This window comes from Gallinula chloropus (genome assembly GCF_964237585.1).
Source record: "Gallinula chloropus genome assembly, chromosome: 17".
In the NCBI taxonomy this organism is placed as follows: Eukaryota; Metazoa; Chordata; class Aves; order Gruiformes; family Rallidae; genus Gallinula; species Gallinula chloropus.
In genome coordinates, this window is record NC_140102.1 from 15632602 (window position 1) to 15646633 (window position 14032).

Consider the following 14032-nt stretch of genomic DNA (forward strand, 5'->3'; position numbering starts at 1 on the left):
CAGTGTGCTCAGGCACCCATGTAACAGTAAACCAAGGCAGGAACAGCATCCAGGGTATTCCCTGGATGCCAGGGCAGGGAAGGCAACCTGGGCTGTGCAGAGAAGAAACCTGAGGCAGGGAGGGAGTGGCACAGTGCAGCTTCAGGCAGGACTCTGCTTCCCACACAGCAAGCACACAGCCCAGCACAGTGGGCTACAGGCCCAAGCAGCACCAGCAGCTACAGCATGAGGTGGTCTGCCAGCCAAATGTCCCTACAGACAAGGATGGGGATTGAAAAGGAGCCCCTGGACTCTCATGGCAGGACACTTAACAGAGAATCATAGAATGGTTTGGGCTGGAAGGGATATTAAAGAGCATCAAGGTCCAGCCCCCCTGCCATGGGCAGGGACACCTCTCAGTAGCCCAGGTTGCTCAAGATCCAAACACTCTGGCATGTGTTGGAAGAGACTCAGAGCTGGTTGTAGCAGAAACCTTAAAGTGAAGAGAGAAAAGCTTCCAAGTGCCAGCACTGAGGAAGCAGCCAGTGTCTGCACAGACCCTGCTGCCCTCAGGCCCTGCACAGATCCTGTTCCCCTCAGTCCCTGCACAGACCCTGCTGCCCTCAGGCTCTCACAGATCCTGCTCCCCTCAGGCTCTCACAAACCCTGCTGCCCTCAGTCCCTGCACAGATCCTGCTGCCCTCAGGCCCTGCACAGACCCTGCTGCTCTCAGGCTCTCACAGATCCTGCTGCCCTCAGGGTCTGCACAGATCCTGTTCCCCTCAGTCCCTGCACAGATCCTGTTCCCCTCAGTCCCTGCACAGATCCTGCTGCCCTCAGTCCCTGCACAGATCCTGCTGCCCTCAGGCTCTACAGATCCTGCTGCTCTCAGTCCCTGCACAGACCCTGCTGCCCTCAGGCTCTCACAGATCCTGCTCCCCTCAGGCTCTCACAGACCCTGCTGCCCTCAGTCCCTGCACAGATCCTGCTGCCCTCAGGCTCTACAGATCCTGCTGCCCTCAGGCCCTGCACAGACCCTGCTGCTCTCAGGCTCTCACAGATCCTGCTGCCCTCAGGGTCTGCACAGATCCTGTTGCCCTCAGTCCCTGCACAGATCCTGCTGCCCTCAGTCCCTGCACAGATCCTGCTGCCCTCAGGCCCTGCACAGACCCTGCTGCCCTCAGGCCCTGCACAGACCCTGCTGCCCTCAGTCCCTGCACAGACCCTGCTGCCCTCAGCACTGTCCTGGAGCACCCTTGTCTCCCAAGCCTGGCTGTCCTGGGGTGCTGGGCAGAGGTGCTGAAGCAGCAGCTCTGCAGAGTTAGTGTTAGGACACTGAATTCTGGGAGTTACCCAGCACTTTGGGCTGAGTGTGAAGTGGAACCTTTGACTGTCTTCTCCTCTGCAGCTCTGTGTTTCCACCATGTCTGAGAAGAAGATTTGGGAACAGGATTTTCAGGGCATCACACAGCTGCTCAAGCTCTCTGTTCACAGGGATGTCCTGGAGGGAAAAAGCACTCCAGGTCAGCAAGCACAGGGTGTGATTTACATTCCCCCAGGAGACAGAGCAACACATCCTGTGCTCTCTAAACCCAGGCACAGTTCTCACACAAGGTGATGAGATCCAGAGCAGTAAGCCAGCACCATCCCTTTACTGGGGGATAGGAGATTCCACAAGCAGCAGCATTCTGCTTCCAGGGCAGGAAGCTGAAGAGCTGAAGAGGTGGGGAAGCAGCAGGAATCACAGAATCACAGAATCATAGACTGGTCTGGGTTGGAAGGGACCCCAAGGATCACAGAGCTCCAACCCCCTGCCACAGGCAGGGCCACCAACCTCCAGGCCTGGAGCTACACAAGGTTGCCCAGGGTCCCAGCCAACCTGGCCTTGAACACCCCCAGGGATGGGGCACCCACCCCCTCTCTGGGCAGCCTGTTCCAGCCCCTCACCACTCTCTCTGGAAAGAACTTCCCCTAATATCTCATCTCACCCTTCCTTCCTCCAGCTTCACTCCATCCCCCTTGTCCTGCCAGTCTCTGCCCTTCAACAAGCTGATCCCCCTCCTGTTTCTGAGCTAATGAGAGGCATAAAGGCAGGGAACACCCCATCCAAAACTAACAAAGACCTGGAGAGAAAGCCAGACAGTGCCAGAGTAGATGGCAAGCTCAGAACAGCCTGTAGAAGAGGAGTTAAAGCAGCTGGGAAGGGGGAGGCACAAGGGACAGCTACTTAATGACATGTCAGGGCTCTCTTCAGGGCAGATACCTGGACTGTTCATAGCAAAGGGTCACAAAGGACCAGAGTGACCTGGTTAAATGCTGGTGACTGCAGGGAAAGGGTTTTCTCTGAGCTCACCAGCAGTCTCTATGCAACCTGGAGCAATCCAGTCCATACAGGCAGCAGAGCTGAGGTGCAGCTCTCCCCTGGCTGAAGCAGAACTCCACTGATCACACCTCCACCTTCTGTCCACAGATCTCATGTAATCACCTCCAGTGGAGTCACCTGCATTGTGTGTGAGTCAGGGAGCACAAATCCCTCCTCCATAAACAACTGAGCAACTGCCTTCTCTTTCCTGAAATCCAAAGGAGCTGCTGGCTACCTGAGCCCAAAGGGGATTAAGCAGCTATTGGCCTGAGACACAGCTTCCCTTCCAGAAGTGACCTCTTTGGGAAGGTGTGTAACACACCTTGTGCCAAGGCTACCTAGAGACAGGTGCCTTCTGTGACCTGGCACCACTCACACACAGGGTGGGTGTTCAGGTGGAAGCTCTTCTGTCATAAAAAGGCCACTGAGCTTCATTAAAAAAGGGGGACAGAAATCCTTCCAAAACTATCTGCATCACCAGAGCAGAGAGCTCAAGTTCCCAGGGTAATTCCTGAATGCAGAGGCAGCCCCTCTCCTCACAGGGCCTTAGCAGCTCTGCACTAAGAGCCCCTCCACACCTTGCAGCTGCCCCAAGCCTGAGCAGCAGGTTTGCTGCCTCCATGTGCTGCTGCACACACAGTGTGGGGCCCAGGCTCACACAGACATGCCTGTGTTTGCAAGGCAGGGGGCATTCCTTCCATCACTGGGAAGCAACACCACTAGAGCCAGAATCCCTCTGCTAATTAACCCACCATGCATTAACCTCTCCCCTCCCTTTGCCTTTCTTTCTGGTGTTGAGACTTACTGGTAAGTCCAGGATCTCTATGCCAGTGCTGGAATTTGCTTGTAGAGCTCTGAGGACCCCACAGCAGCCTTCACTCTGCATGGGATTTCTGCTCATCTGCAGGCCAAAGAGAAAGAGCAGGGTACGTGACATGACCCTTCATGGTACCAGTGCTCCCAGGGCTCTCACATGGTGCCCCCAGTGCCCCCCAGTGCTGCTAGGAGGGTACTAAGCTGCCAGACACTGAGCTCTGCTCACTGCTGGGCACAAGGGGGCTGTCCTAACAAGGGCACACTGCAGCCAGGGGAGCAGGGAGAGGAGGAGAGAGGCTGGGGCAAGCAGCCCCCTGGTTTAGCTGTGGATTTGGCCCACAGGTTCCAATCCACCCACCAGTGATCTCTGATCATGCCCAAGAGGCTCTAATACCTCCCTGGGAAAGTTACTCACGTTGAGTCTCTTCAGAGTCCTGTTTTTCTTCAGCCCAGCTGCAATGTGCAGAGCTCCTGCCACTGAGATGTGGTTGTTGCTAAAATCAGAGACAAAAGGAGAGCTTCACAGGCTGAGCAACAGGCTCTCCAGATCCACAGCCCTCAGGCAAAGGATATGCAGCCTCCTGCTTCACCCAGCACTGTAAACATGTTATTTAGGGAATTCAGGGCAGCTCCTTCCAGCTAAACAATTGTATTTGGGAGGCTTGAAGTGATGAGGAGTTGCCAAATCCCACAGGCTGATAGAGCCAAGGCTGCCACAGCTCCATGGCCCCAGTAGTGAGGCTGCTCATCTGCTTCCAACAGGCAGGGACACCAATGCATGTAACACACAGGATCACAGAATCCCAGAATCCCAGGGGTTGGAAGGCACCTCCAGAGCTCAACAGGTCCAACCCCCCTGCCAAAGCAGGGTCCCTGGGACAGGGCACACAGGGAGGTGTCCAGACGGGGCTGGAATCTCTCCAGAGAAGGAGACTCCACACCCCCTGGGCAGCCTGTCCCAGGGCTCCCTCACCCTCACTGGGGAAAAGTTCTTCCCCATGTTGGTGTGGAACTCCCTGTGCTCCAACTTGCAGCCATTGCCCCTTGTCCTGTCCCCACAGACACTGAAAAGGGGCTGGCTGATTCCCCCTGCATCCCATACTTCAGATATTGATAAACATTAATTAGGTCCCCCCTTAGTCTTCTCTTCTCCAGGCTGAACAGCCCCAGCTCACTCAGCCTTTCCTCCCAGGGGAGATGCTCCAGGCCCTTCAGCATCTCTGTCCCTCCTCTGGCCTCTCTCCAGGAGATCCCTGGCTGTTTGATCCCAGGGAGCCCAGAACTGGACACAACACTCCAGGTGGGGCCTGAGCAGGGCAGAGCAGAGGGGGAGGATCCCCTCCTGTGACCTGCTGCCCACACTCCTCCTGATGCCCCCAGGATCCCATTGTCTCTCTCAGCCCCCAGGGCACACTGCTGGCTCAGGGCCACCCTGTCACCCACCAGCACCCCCAGGTCCTTCTCCACAGAGCTCCTCTCCAGCAGGTCACCCCCAGCCTGTCCTGATTCCAGCAGTTATCCCTCCCCAGGTGCCAGACTCTCCACTTGCTCTTGTTGAACCCCATCTGGTCTCTCCCTGCCCAGCTCTCCAGCCTGTCCAGGTCTCTCTGGATGGCAGAGGAGTGTCCTGTGTGTCACCCACTCCTCCCAGCTCTGGATCATCAGCACTTGCTGAGGGTGGGTGCTGTTCCCTCATCAAGGTCATCACTGAAGATATGGCCACTCACACAGACCAACACAGGCAGAAACACTCACCATTCAGCCCTGCCCCTCTCTGTTCCCATGCTTGTTCCTCCCTGGATCACTTGGATCCCTTCCCTCATCCCTGATTCCTCCCTAAGCATCCCCCTAGATGCTCTTCCCCCACATCCCATAACAAAATCCACATCCCTTCAAGCAGTGACCCCCAGTTTTGGGAGAGGAACTGGGATTTGGGATGCCACAGGGCCTGACCCACCTAATGCTGAGCTCCTCCAGCACACTGTTGGCTTGAAGAGCCTCTCCCAGGGCAGCAGCTCCAGTGTTGCCAAAGCCATTGTAGGAAACATCCAGCACTCTGAGGAATGTGTTTGCCTGTGGAGTGGGACACACACACACACTGAGTCTCCCCATCAACTTGATTCAGTGCAGAAGAAACACCCTCCCTGGGCACTGCTGCTCCTTCTGCTGTCCCAGGAGAGCTGATGCTGCACCCACCCTTGGGCTGCACCTCTGATCTGCATTACACAAGAGGCAAAAATCAGTTTACTTGAGTGGCCCCTTTCAGCTGACAAGGATGGGAGAACTCCTGCTTGTTTGACTGGCAGGCCACTTCCTTGTAGTAGAGGAAAAACTGTGCCCAGGACTATAAAGCAGTTTCTGTATTGATTAGTGATAGAATCCCAGAGTCCCAGGGGTTGGGAGGGACCTCCAGAGCTCATCAGGTCCAACCCCCTGCCAAAGCAGGGGCACACAGGGCTGGAATCTCTCCAGAGAAGGAGACTCCACACCCCCCTGGGTAGTCTATATGATTCAGAAGAGAAATGAAACAATTCAAAGCATTTATTCTGGTTATTTTGATTCTTAACAAGGGAAAGAAGTGGACACAGAGCAATGAAAACACAAGCAGTGTGTCCACAATGGCTGAATTCCCTTTCTTAGCCCAAAGGTCTGCATGACCCCAGATCACAGGGGCTGCTGGGCAGCAAAGGGCAGAATGCAAACAGCATCCACACACACACACAGAGCTTCATCTGAGTTCTCAGAACCTACAAGCAGGAGTGAAGACTTCATACCCCCAAGCCTCTGGCCAAGGCAGCAGCCCCCTGACTCTGGAGATGGTTCCAGCTGATCTTCAGCTCCTTCAGTCCAATGTTTTCTGCTATTGCCACACCCAGAATTTCACCTAAGAGAAAAAATACATGAAGCCAAACAGGTTAAGAGTTAAAAGGATGAGCTGCTGCTGCTGCAGAACAGGAGGCTTGGGTTAGCTGAGGTACTTCTCCACATCTGGCTGTTACCTCCAGGCAGGCAATTAAAACTGAAGGTCCCAAGCAACAGGCTGTGTGTTGTCAGAGCACAGGCTGCTGTAGCAAAGGAGGAGAGAAAAATCCAACCACTGCCTCCCAGAGCCAGGCTCTGGTGCCCATGGTGGGGCTGTGAGTGCACAGGCTCCTTCCCCTGCCTGAGCAGAGGCTGAAAGTTGAGACCAAGCAGCCAGAGTCCCTCACCCTCCCCAGCTCTGGCCAGCAGCAAGCTGAGGGGCTGCTCCTGGGCTGGCAGAGCAGCCAGCTCTCCTCTCCTCTCTCTTTCACCTCTCCCAGTGCCATTACAAAACCTGGACAGGGTCCCTCAGAAAGCCCTGGGTGAGTTTGCAAGTGGGGCAGCAGTGAAATGAGGTCAGCAACCAGCACAGCAGAGAAGGAAGCTGGAAGATAAGACAGGACAAGAGGAAATGGTTTCAAGTTGCACCAGGGGAGGTTTCCTTGGGGTTATTAGAAAATAAAAACCCTCACTGAAAGGGTTGTCAAGCAGTGGGCCAGGCTGCCCAGGGCAGCAGTGGAGTCCCCAGCCCTGGAGGTGATTCAGAACCATGTGGATGTGGTGCTCAGGGACATGGTTTAGTGATGGGCTTGGCAGTGCTGGGTTAGCCAGTGGATTTGATCTCAAAGGGCTTTTCCAGCCAAGCCAGTGTTAGGATTCTGTGATTCCAAGAGCCTGACACTGGGCAGAGGGGTTTGACTTGAGCAGGGGCAGGGCAGGGGGGTGACAAACAAGCAGTCCCTGCAGCCTTCAGAAGGCATGAGGAGAAAAATGGAACAGATCTGGGAAGGAACCAGGTGAAGAAGAAAAGACTGAGACTCCTGGGACATGGAGAGGGGATCCAGCCAATGCCTATCAGTACTGGAAGGGTGGATGTCAGGGGGAAGGGGCCAGACTCTTCTCAGTGCTCAGACTCTTGCCCAGTGACAGGACAAGGGACAAACTGGAACACAAGAAGCTCCATCCCAACATGAGGGGAAACCTCTTCCCTCTGTGGGTGCCCAAGCCCAGGGACAGGCTGCCCAGAGAGGTTGTGGAGTCTCCTTCTCTGGGGAGATCCCAAACCTGCCTGGACACCATCCTGGGTGACCTGATGGACAGATGATCTCCAGAGGTCCCTGCCAACCTTGTCCTCCTGAGTCTGTGGCTCCCTGCATGGCTGGTGTGTTCCCAGTGGCCAGAAGAGATGAGTAGTGTTGTTCCCTCTCCTGTGAGCCAGAGAAGCCCACTGAAGACATGGAGGATTCTTCAGGGGGGGGAGCCTAGAGCAGGGGAGATGTGTGCTGAGGAAGGGTTGCAAAGCAGTGCTGGGGTTTTCATGGAAGACACAAGCAGGGGAGAGGGTGGGTCTGACAGGAGGGATGGGATGTAGAGGGATTTGCTGCCCAGTTGTAGGGTGAGACCAGGAGTAAGGAGAAGACTTGTGAATATTCAGCCTGGAGACAGCAGCAGAGCACACAGATGGAGATGGAGGAGATGAAGCATCAAGTACAAGAGCCAAAGAGAGAGCAAGAGGCATTAACAGGGCCAGGACTGGCAAGAACATGGGAAAGAAAGAGCCAAAAAGCCATCAACAAAGAACTCTCCAAATCACATGCTGTCAAGGGTGGCAGAGACCAGGGAAGCACAACCCCCCTGCTCACTGCTGCCCCTCACCCTCCCCTGGGGCCCTTCAGGCACCCCTCAGTGCCAGGGAGCTGGGCAGGAGGGCTGTGGGCAAACCTTGTCCTGCTGGGTTTGTTCTGCTGTGATGAGTGTTTGACAGGGGAGTAAAAGCTGCAGCTACTGACTGAGGAGCACAGCAAGGGATGGGTGAGTGCAAGAAAGACCTTCAGACCATGGGAAACAGGGAGAGCAGGGGAAAGAAACAGGGAAGGTAAAGCTTGCAGTGCTGTAAGGAAAGGCAGAGAGGGAAGATCACAGAGTCACAGGGGTTGGAAGGCACCTCCAGAGCTCATCAGGTCCAACCCCCTGCCAAAGCAGGGTCCCTGGGACAGGGCACACAGGTCGGTGTCCAGACGGGGCTGGAATCTCTCCAGAGAAGGAGACTCCACACCCCCTGGGCAGCCTGTCCCAGGGCTCCCTCACCCTCACTGGGAAGAAGTTCTTCCCCATGTTGGTGGGGAACTCCCTGTGCTCCAACTTGCAGCCATTGCCCCTTGTCCTGTCCCCACAGACACTGAAAAGGGGCTGCCCATTTCCCCCTGCATCCCATACTTCAGATATTGATAAACATTCGTAAGGTCCCCCCAAGCCTTCTTCTCTCCAGGCTGAACAGCCCCAGCTCACTCAGCCTTTCCTCCCAGGGGAGATGCTCCAGGCCCTTCAGCATCTCTGTCCCTCCTCTGGACTCTCTCCAGGAGATCCCTGTCTGTTTTATCCCAGGAGCCCAGCACTGGGCACAACACTCCAGGTGGGGCCTGAGCAGGGCAGAGCAGAGGGGGAGGATCCCCTCCTTTGACCTGCTGCCCACACTCCTCCTGATGCCCCCAGGATCCCATTGTCCCTCTCAGCCCCCAGGGCACACTGCTGGCTCAGGGCCACCCTGTCACCCACCAGCACCCCTGCCAACCACTGCAGCCCCCCTCCCAGCCCCAGCCCAGCCCACTCTTTACCTGCTCTGTCACCAAACTTGTTGTAACTCAGATCTAGAGATTCCACTTTGCTGTTGGCTGCGATGGCATCTGCTAAGCACTGGGCTGCCTGGTCATCAAAGCCATTTCCTGAGAGCTGGAGGGCCCGGACCGTGGTGTTTGCCAGAAGCACAGCAGAAAAGGCCTTTGCTCCTTCAAGGCCTAATTTGTTGTCAGATAAATCAACAGCTGGGGAAAGAAAATGGGGAAAGATGTGGAAGAACTTCATCCCAGTGAGGGTGAGGGAGCCCTGGTTCAGCCTGGAGAAGAGAAGGCTGTGGGGGGACCTCATTGCAGCCTCCCAGTCCCTGCAGGGAGCTTATAGGCAGGAGGGGATTCGACTTTTTAAAAGAGCAGATAATGGCAGGACAAGGGGGATGGACTAAAGCTGAAGGAGGGAAGGGTTAGATTAGATATCAGGGGGAAGTTCTTTACAGAAAGAGTGGTGAGGTGCTGGAACAGGCTGCCCAGAGAGGGGGTGGGTGCCCCATCCCTGGGGGTGTTCAAGGCCAGGTTGGCTGGGGCCCTGGGCAACCTTGTGTAGCTCCAGGCCTGGAGGTTGGTGTCCCTGCCTGTGGCAGGGGGGTTGGAGCTCTGTGACCCTTGGGGTCCCTCCCAACCCAGCCCAGGCTGGGATTCTATGAAAACAAACAGTATCAGATCAGCCTGGATGGCAGGAGGTGCCTCGGCCTTTTGCTGTGATGGCAGGAGCAGGGCCAGGCCTGGAGAGCGGGAATGTGCCGGGCCTGGTCTGGCAGGGGATGCAGCAGGAAGAACAGAGCTTTGTTTTGACAGGACAAGGGGCAATGGCTGCAAGTTGGAGCACAGGGAGTTCCACAGCAACATGGGGAAGAACTTTTCCCCAGGGAGGGTGAGGGAGCCCTGGGACAGGCTGCCCAGGGGGTGTGGAGTCTCCTTCTCTGGAGAGATTCCAGCCCCATCTGGACACCAACCTGTGCACCCTGTCCCAGGGAGCTGCTTTGGCAGGGGGTTGGACCCCATGGGCTCTGGAGGTCCCTTCCCACCCCTGTGAGTCTGTGAATTCACAGCCTGGCCCCAGGGCTCACTCAGGTCTGGCCATGAGACTCCTTGTAAGTCTTGTGCTTCTCACTCCAGGTACAAGCTGCACTCAGAAGAAGTTCTAGCTGGTTTCTTGGCTCCAAAACAAGCACAATCTGGGATAGACAGTGAAGCTAAGGGTCACACCATGGATGGATGTGAAGACAGGCACTGAGAGCCAAGCCTGAGAGCATGAACATCTCTGCCCTACTCCATCATGAATTCTCCTAGCACAGCAGTAGCAGAACCCTGAACCTCCAGGGGTGAATCCAACTCCTGCAGACAAAAGTGAGGAGACCCTGTGTTAATGGGGCCTCACAGCCCTGGACCTTCATCCATGAGAACTGCCATAGCACAGCCAGGCTGCCCAGCCACACGAGCTGTGGTCTCCACTCTCTCAACTGACCTTGTTCTGTGTGAACTGGACTTTGTGTGTCCAGTTCTGGGCTCCTCACCATCAGAAGGACATTGAGGTCCTGGAGTGAGTCCAGAGAAGGGCAACCAGGCTGGGGAAGGGGCTGGAGGGCAAATCCTCTGAGGGAGCAGCTGGGGGTGTTCAGCCTGGAGAAGAGGAGGCTGAGGGGAGACCTTCTCCCCACCTAAACTACCTGAAGGGAGGGTGCAGAGAGGTGGGCGCTGGTCTCTTCAGCCAGGGGACAGGAGATGGGACAAGGGGCAATGGGCTCAAGCTGCCCCAGGGCAGGGGCAGAGCAGATGGGAGGGGAAAGTTCTTCCCTGGCAGAGTTGTGGGGCTGTGGCACAGGCTGCCCAGGGAGGGGCTGAGTCCCCAGCCCTGGGTGTGTTTAAAAACAGGGTAGGTGAGGTGCTCAGGGATCTGGTTTAGCACAGGATGGGAATGGTTGGACTGGATGATCATAAAGGTCTTTTCCAACCTTGTGATCCTGTGATTCTGTGAAAATAAAATAGATCCTTCAGTGCAGCAAGCAGTGTGACCCACAGTGAAGTCCTGCCAGAGTCACAGCACAGCCTCAGACATGGAAACAGGAGATGCTTTTCCAGCAGGTGCTGGGAACTGTGACAGAGAGATGACAGGGGCTCCACACAGAGCCATGGCTCTGCCCTGCACCCCTCACCCTGCAGCACAGCACAGGGGCTCCCAGCCTGGCTCTGCATGTCACAGCCCCAGGTCTGGCAGGGCTTGTCACTGCCTCTAGGTACGTGCCAGCACCCCCAGCTGTATCCCACCCAGCACAGGGCCCTGCCAGGCATCACCCAGCACACAGGTCAGTGTCCAGCCTGGAGCTGCTACTCCAACTAGGAAAGGCAGGAATATCAACCCTGGAACAGCAGGGACTAAACTCATCATCTCTGGCCACAGCACTGCCTGAGACTTAAGCAGAGGAAGCACTTGCTCTGGTTCCACTCCCTGTACCTGTGGTGTGACACCAGAGAGCCACTAGACATGGGAAACATCCCTGGGGAGAGCAAATGTGTGCTGCTGCTGCTAGAACAGAGCCTTGCAAGTTCACTCTGGATGGGCTTCTCTTCCACCTGTCCCTACAAAGAAGCCTGATCTCCTAGATGCAAATCCTGCAACTCAGAAAGCTTTAACCATTACTGAGCACATCCTCTGAACAGTCCAGGCTTCAGGGGGATGTTTCAGATCTACAAAGCAGAAACTCACTCTTTCTCCTGGCTTCCCAGCAGCTTCACAGGAGAAATGGGATCCCAACTTCACAAAAGCCAGGGCTGTGAGCCCAGGCAAGGAGAGGTGATGAAGCAGTGCAGCTGTCAACATGCACCCTGGCTCTGGTCTGCTTCACACACACACACAGACCACACCAACCCAACCTCCTCCCCAACTGCAACCCAACCCCCAGAGAAGAGCAGATGGGAGGATACAAACCTGAGACAGAGCAGTTCTCCTTCAGCATCTCTGCAATGGCAGCTGCCCCTTCTCCCAGCAGCCCGTTGTCACTCAGGTCTAAGGTGAGGACAGAGGTATCACCCATCAGGGAAAGGGCTAAAGCCTTGGCCCCCTGCAACAAGAAAAGCCCACAGCAGGTGATGTACAGCTTCACTGGGCTCTCCACTGCCCTCAGCCACCAGGCCTTGGGGGGTGGGCTGTAAAAAACCCTGTAAAGCTGGCTGGGAGAAGCACCCATGGGCCATGGCACAAGCTCAGGAGGTTCCTTTTCACTCATGGTGATCAAAACTGAATTCCTCCTTCCATCAAACCAAGGAAAAATACTTGTGTGCTTCATGTATGAACCACAGAGTCACAAGGCAGGAAAAGACCTTTAAGATCATCCAGTCCAACCATTCCCATCCCAAGCTGAACCAGATCCCTGAGCACCTCATCTCCCCTCTGTTAAACACCCCCAGGGGTGGGGACTCAGCCCCTCCCTGGGCAGCCTGTGCCACAGCCCCACAACTCTGCCAGGGAAGAACTTTTCCCTCCCATCTGCTCTGACCCTGCCCTGGGGCAGCTTGAGCCCATTGCCCCTTGTCCCATCTCCTGTCCCCTGGCTGAAGAGACCATCACCCACCTCTCTGCACCCTCCTGGCAGGGCAGGGGAGGTGGGGAGAAGGGCTCCCCTCAGCCTCCTCTTCTCCAGGCTCAACACCCCCAGCTCCCTCAGCTGCTCCTCAGAGGATTCACCCTCCAGCCCCTTCCCCAGCCTGGCTGCCCTTCTCTGGACTCCCTCCAGGACCTCAATGTCCTTCTGATGGTGAGGAGCCCAGAACTGGACCCAGCACTGGAGGTGCAGCCTCCCCAGTGCCCAGCACAGGGGCACAATCCCCTCCCCAGACCTACTGGCCACACTGGTTGGGGTTGGCAGGGAGCTCTGGAGATCATCCAGCCCAACCCCCTGCCAGAGCAGGGTCACCTCCAGAAGGCTGAGGGCTTTGAATGTCTCCAGGGATGGAGACTCCCCAACCTCTCTGGGCAGCCTGGCCCAGGGCTCTGCCACCCTCACAGTGAAGCAGTTCCTCCTCAGGGTTGGGGGGGAACTTCCTCTATCCCAGTTTGTGCCCATCACCTCTTGTCCTGTCCCTGGGCACCCTAAACAGAGTGACCCATCCTCCTGCCCCACCCCTCAAGGGTTTCTCAGCATTGGTAAGATCCCCCCTTCAGCCTCCTCTAGGCTGAACAGTCCCAAGTCTCTCTGTCTCTCTTCATCAGAGAGAAGGATTATTATTTCCTCCTAAAAAACATCAACTTAAGAACTTCCCAAGGGAAACAACATCTTCTCATCCAAGATTTTCAACCCCAGGCTTGCCACCCCTGCACACATCATCCTCCTGCTGCCCCTCCCAGGCCTGGGGAAGGACACTGCTCCCTGCCCTGCCCACCAGCCCCCTGCTGCAGCAGCACCCAGGCTCACACAGCACAGTGCTGGCCCCTGAGCAGCCCCTGAGCTCCCGGCCAGGGAGACAGGGGGGGTGTCCCTCCCATATGGGGCCGCTCTGCTCCTCTGAAGAGCTCCAGCGGCCTTCGCGTTGCTGGGACAGCCAGAACCCAGGCCCCAGGCTGGGGGGGGCTGGTGAGGGGCCACACCAAGCGCAGCGCTGGGAGCAGAGGGGACGCGGCCGGGGCTCGCAGCCCCCCCGAGATGCCCCGGGGGTGGCTGCCCCTCCCTGGGGGTGGGGGGGGGGGGGTGGGGGGGGGGGCTGCCGTCTCTCACCCGCGGGCCCAGGCCTCGGTGCGGCAGGCTGAGCGCTGGGCCCGGGCCGGCCCGCAGCAGGCAGGAGGCCGGGCTCACGCCGCAGGCCCGGCACGCAGCCAGGTACCGGCCGGCTCCCGCCGCGCCGCCGGCGGCCGCTTCGCCTGCAGGGAGAGAGCGTCGGGAGAGCGTCACCGGGTGTCCCCGCCGAGCCCCGGCGCCAGCCTGGCGCTCCCCAGGACACACCCCGGAGCCCTGCCCCAGCCGGCCGGATCCCCGCACGCCGCACCCGGGCTCTCCCCATCCCCGTCCCCGCCGAGCCGCGCCGCCGCCATCTCCGTTCCGGGCCCGATGCGCGGTTGCCATGGCGACGGGGGGGTGGGGTGGGGGTAGGCAGGGCTTCGCGGAGAGGGGCGGGGTTGCCATGACAACGGTGTGGGCGGGGCTTCGCGGAGAGAGACGGGACTTCGTGGAGAGGGGCGGGGCTGCCATGGCAACGGGGGGAGTGGGCGGGGCTTCGCGGAGAGGGGCGG

The 14032-nt window shown here is 57.4% G+C and overlaps 1 protein-coding gene across 1 annotated transcript; it reads right to left on the bottom strand.

Annotated features, from left to right (window-relative positions):
• Nucleotides 1-1306: 1306 nt before the first annotated feature.
• On the bottom strand, nucleotides 1307-13834 carry LRRC74B (leucine rich repeat containing 74B; the record flags this gene model as incomplete). The annotated part of the gene is made up of 9 exons (XM_084272248.1): nucleotides 1307-1480; nucleotides 3147-3242; nucleotides 3573-3651; nucleotides 5115-5230; nucleotides 5932-6041; nucleotides 8794-9000; nucleotides 11738-11870; nucleotides 13521-13663; nucleotides 13789-13834. 9 exons carry the CDS (start codon nucleotides 13832-13834, stop codon nucleotides 1307-1309), a joined length of 1104 nt encoding a protein of 367 aa, XP_084128374.1.
• Nucleotides 13835-14032: the final 198 nt, after the last annotated feature.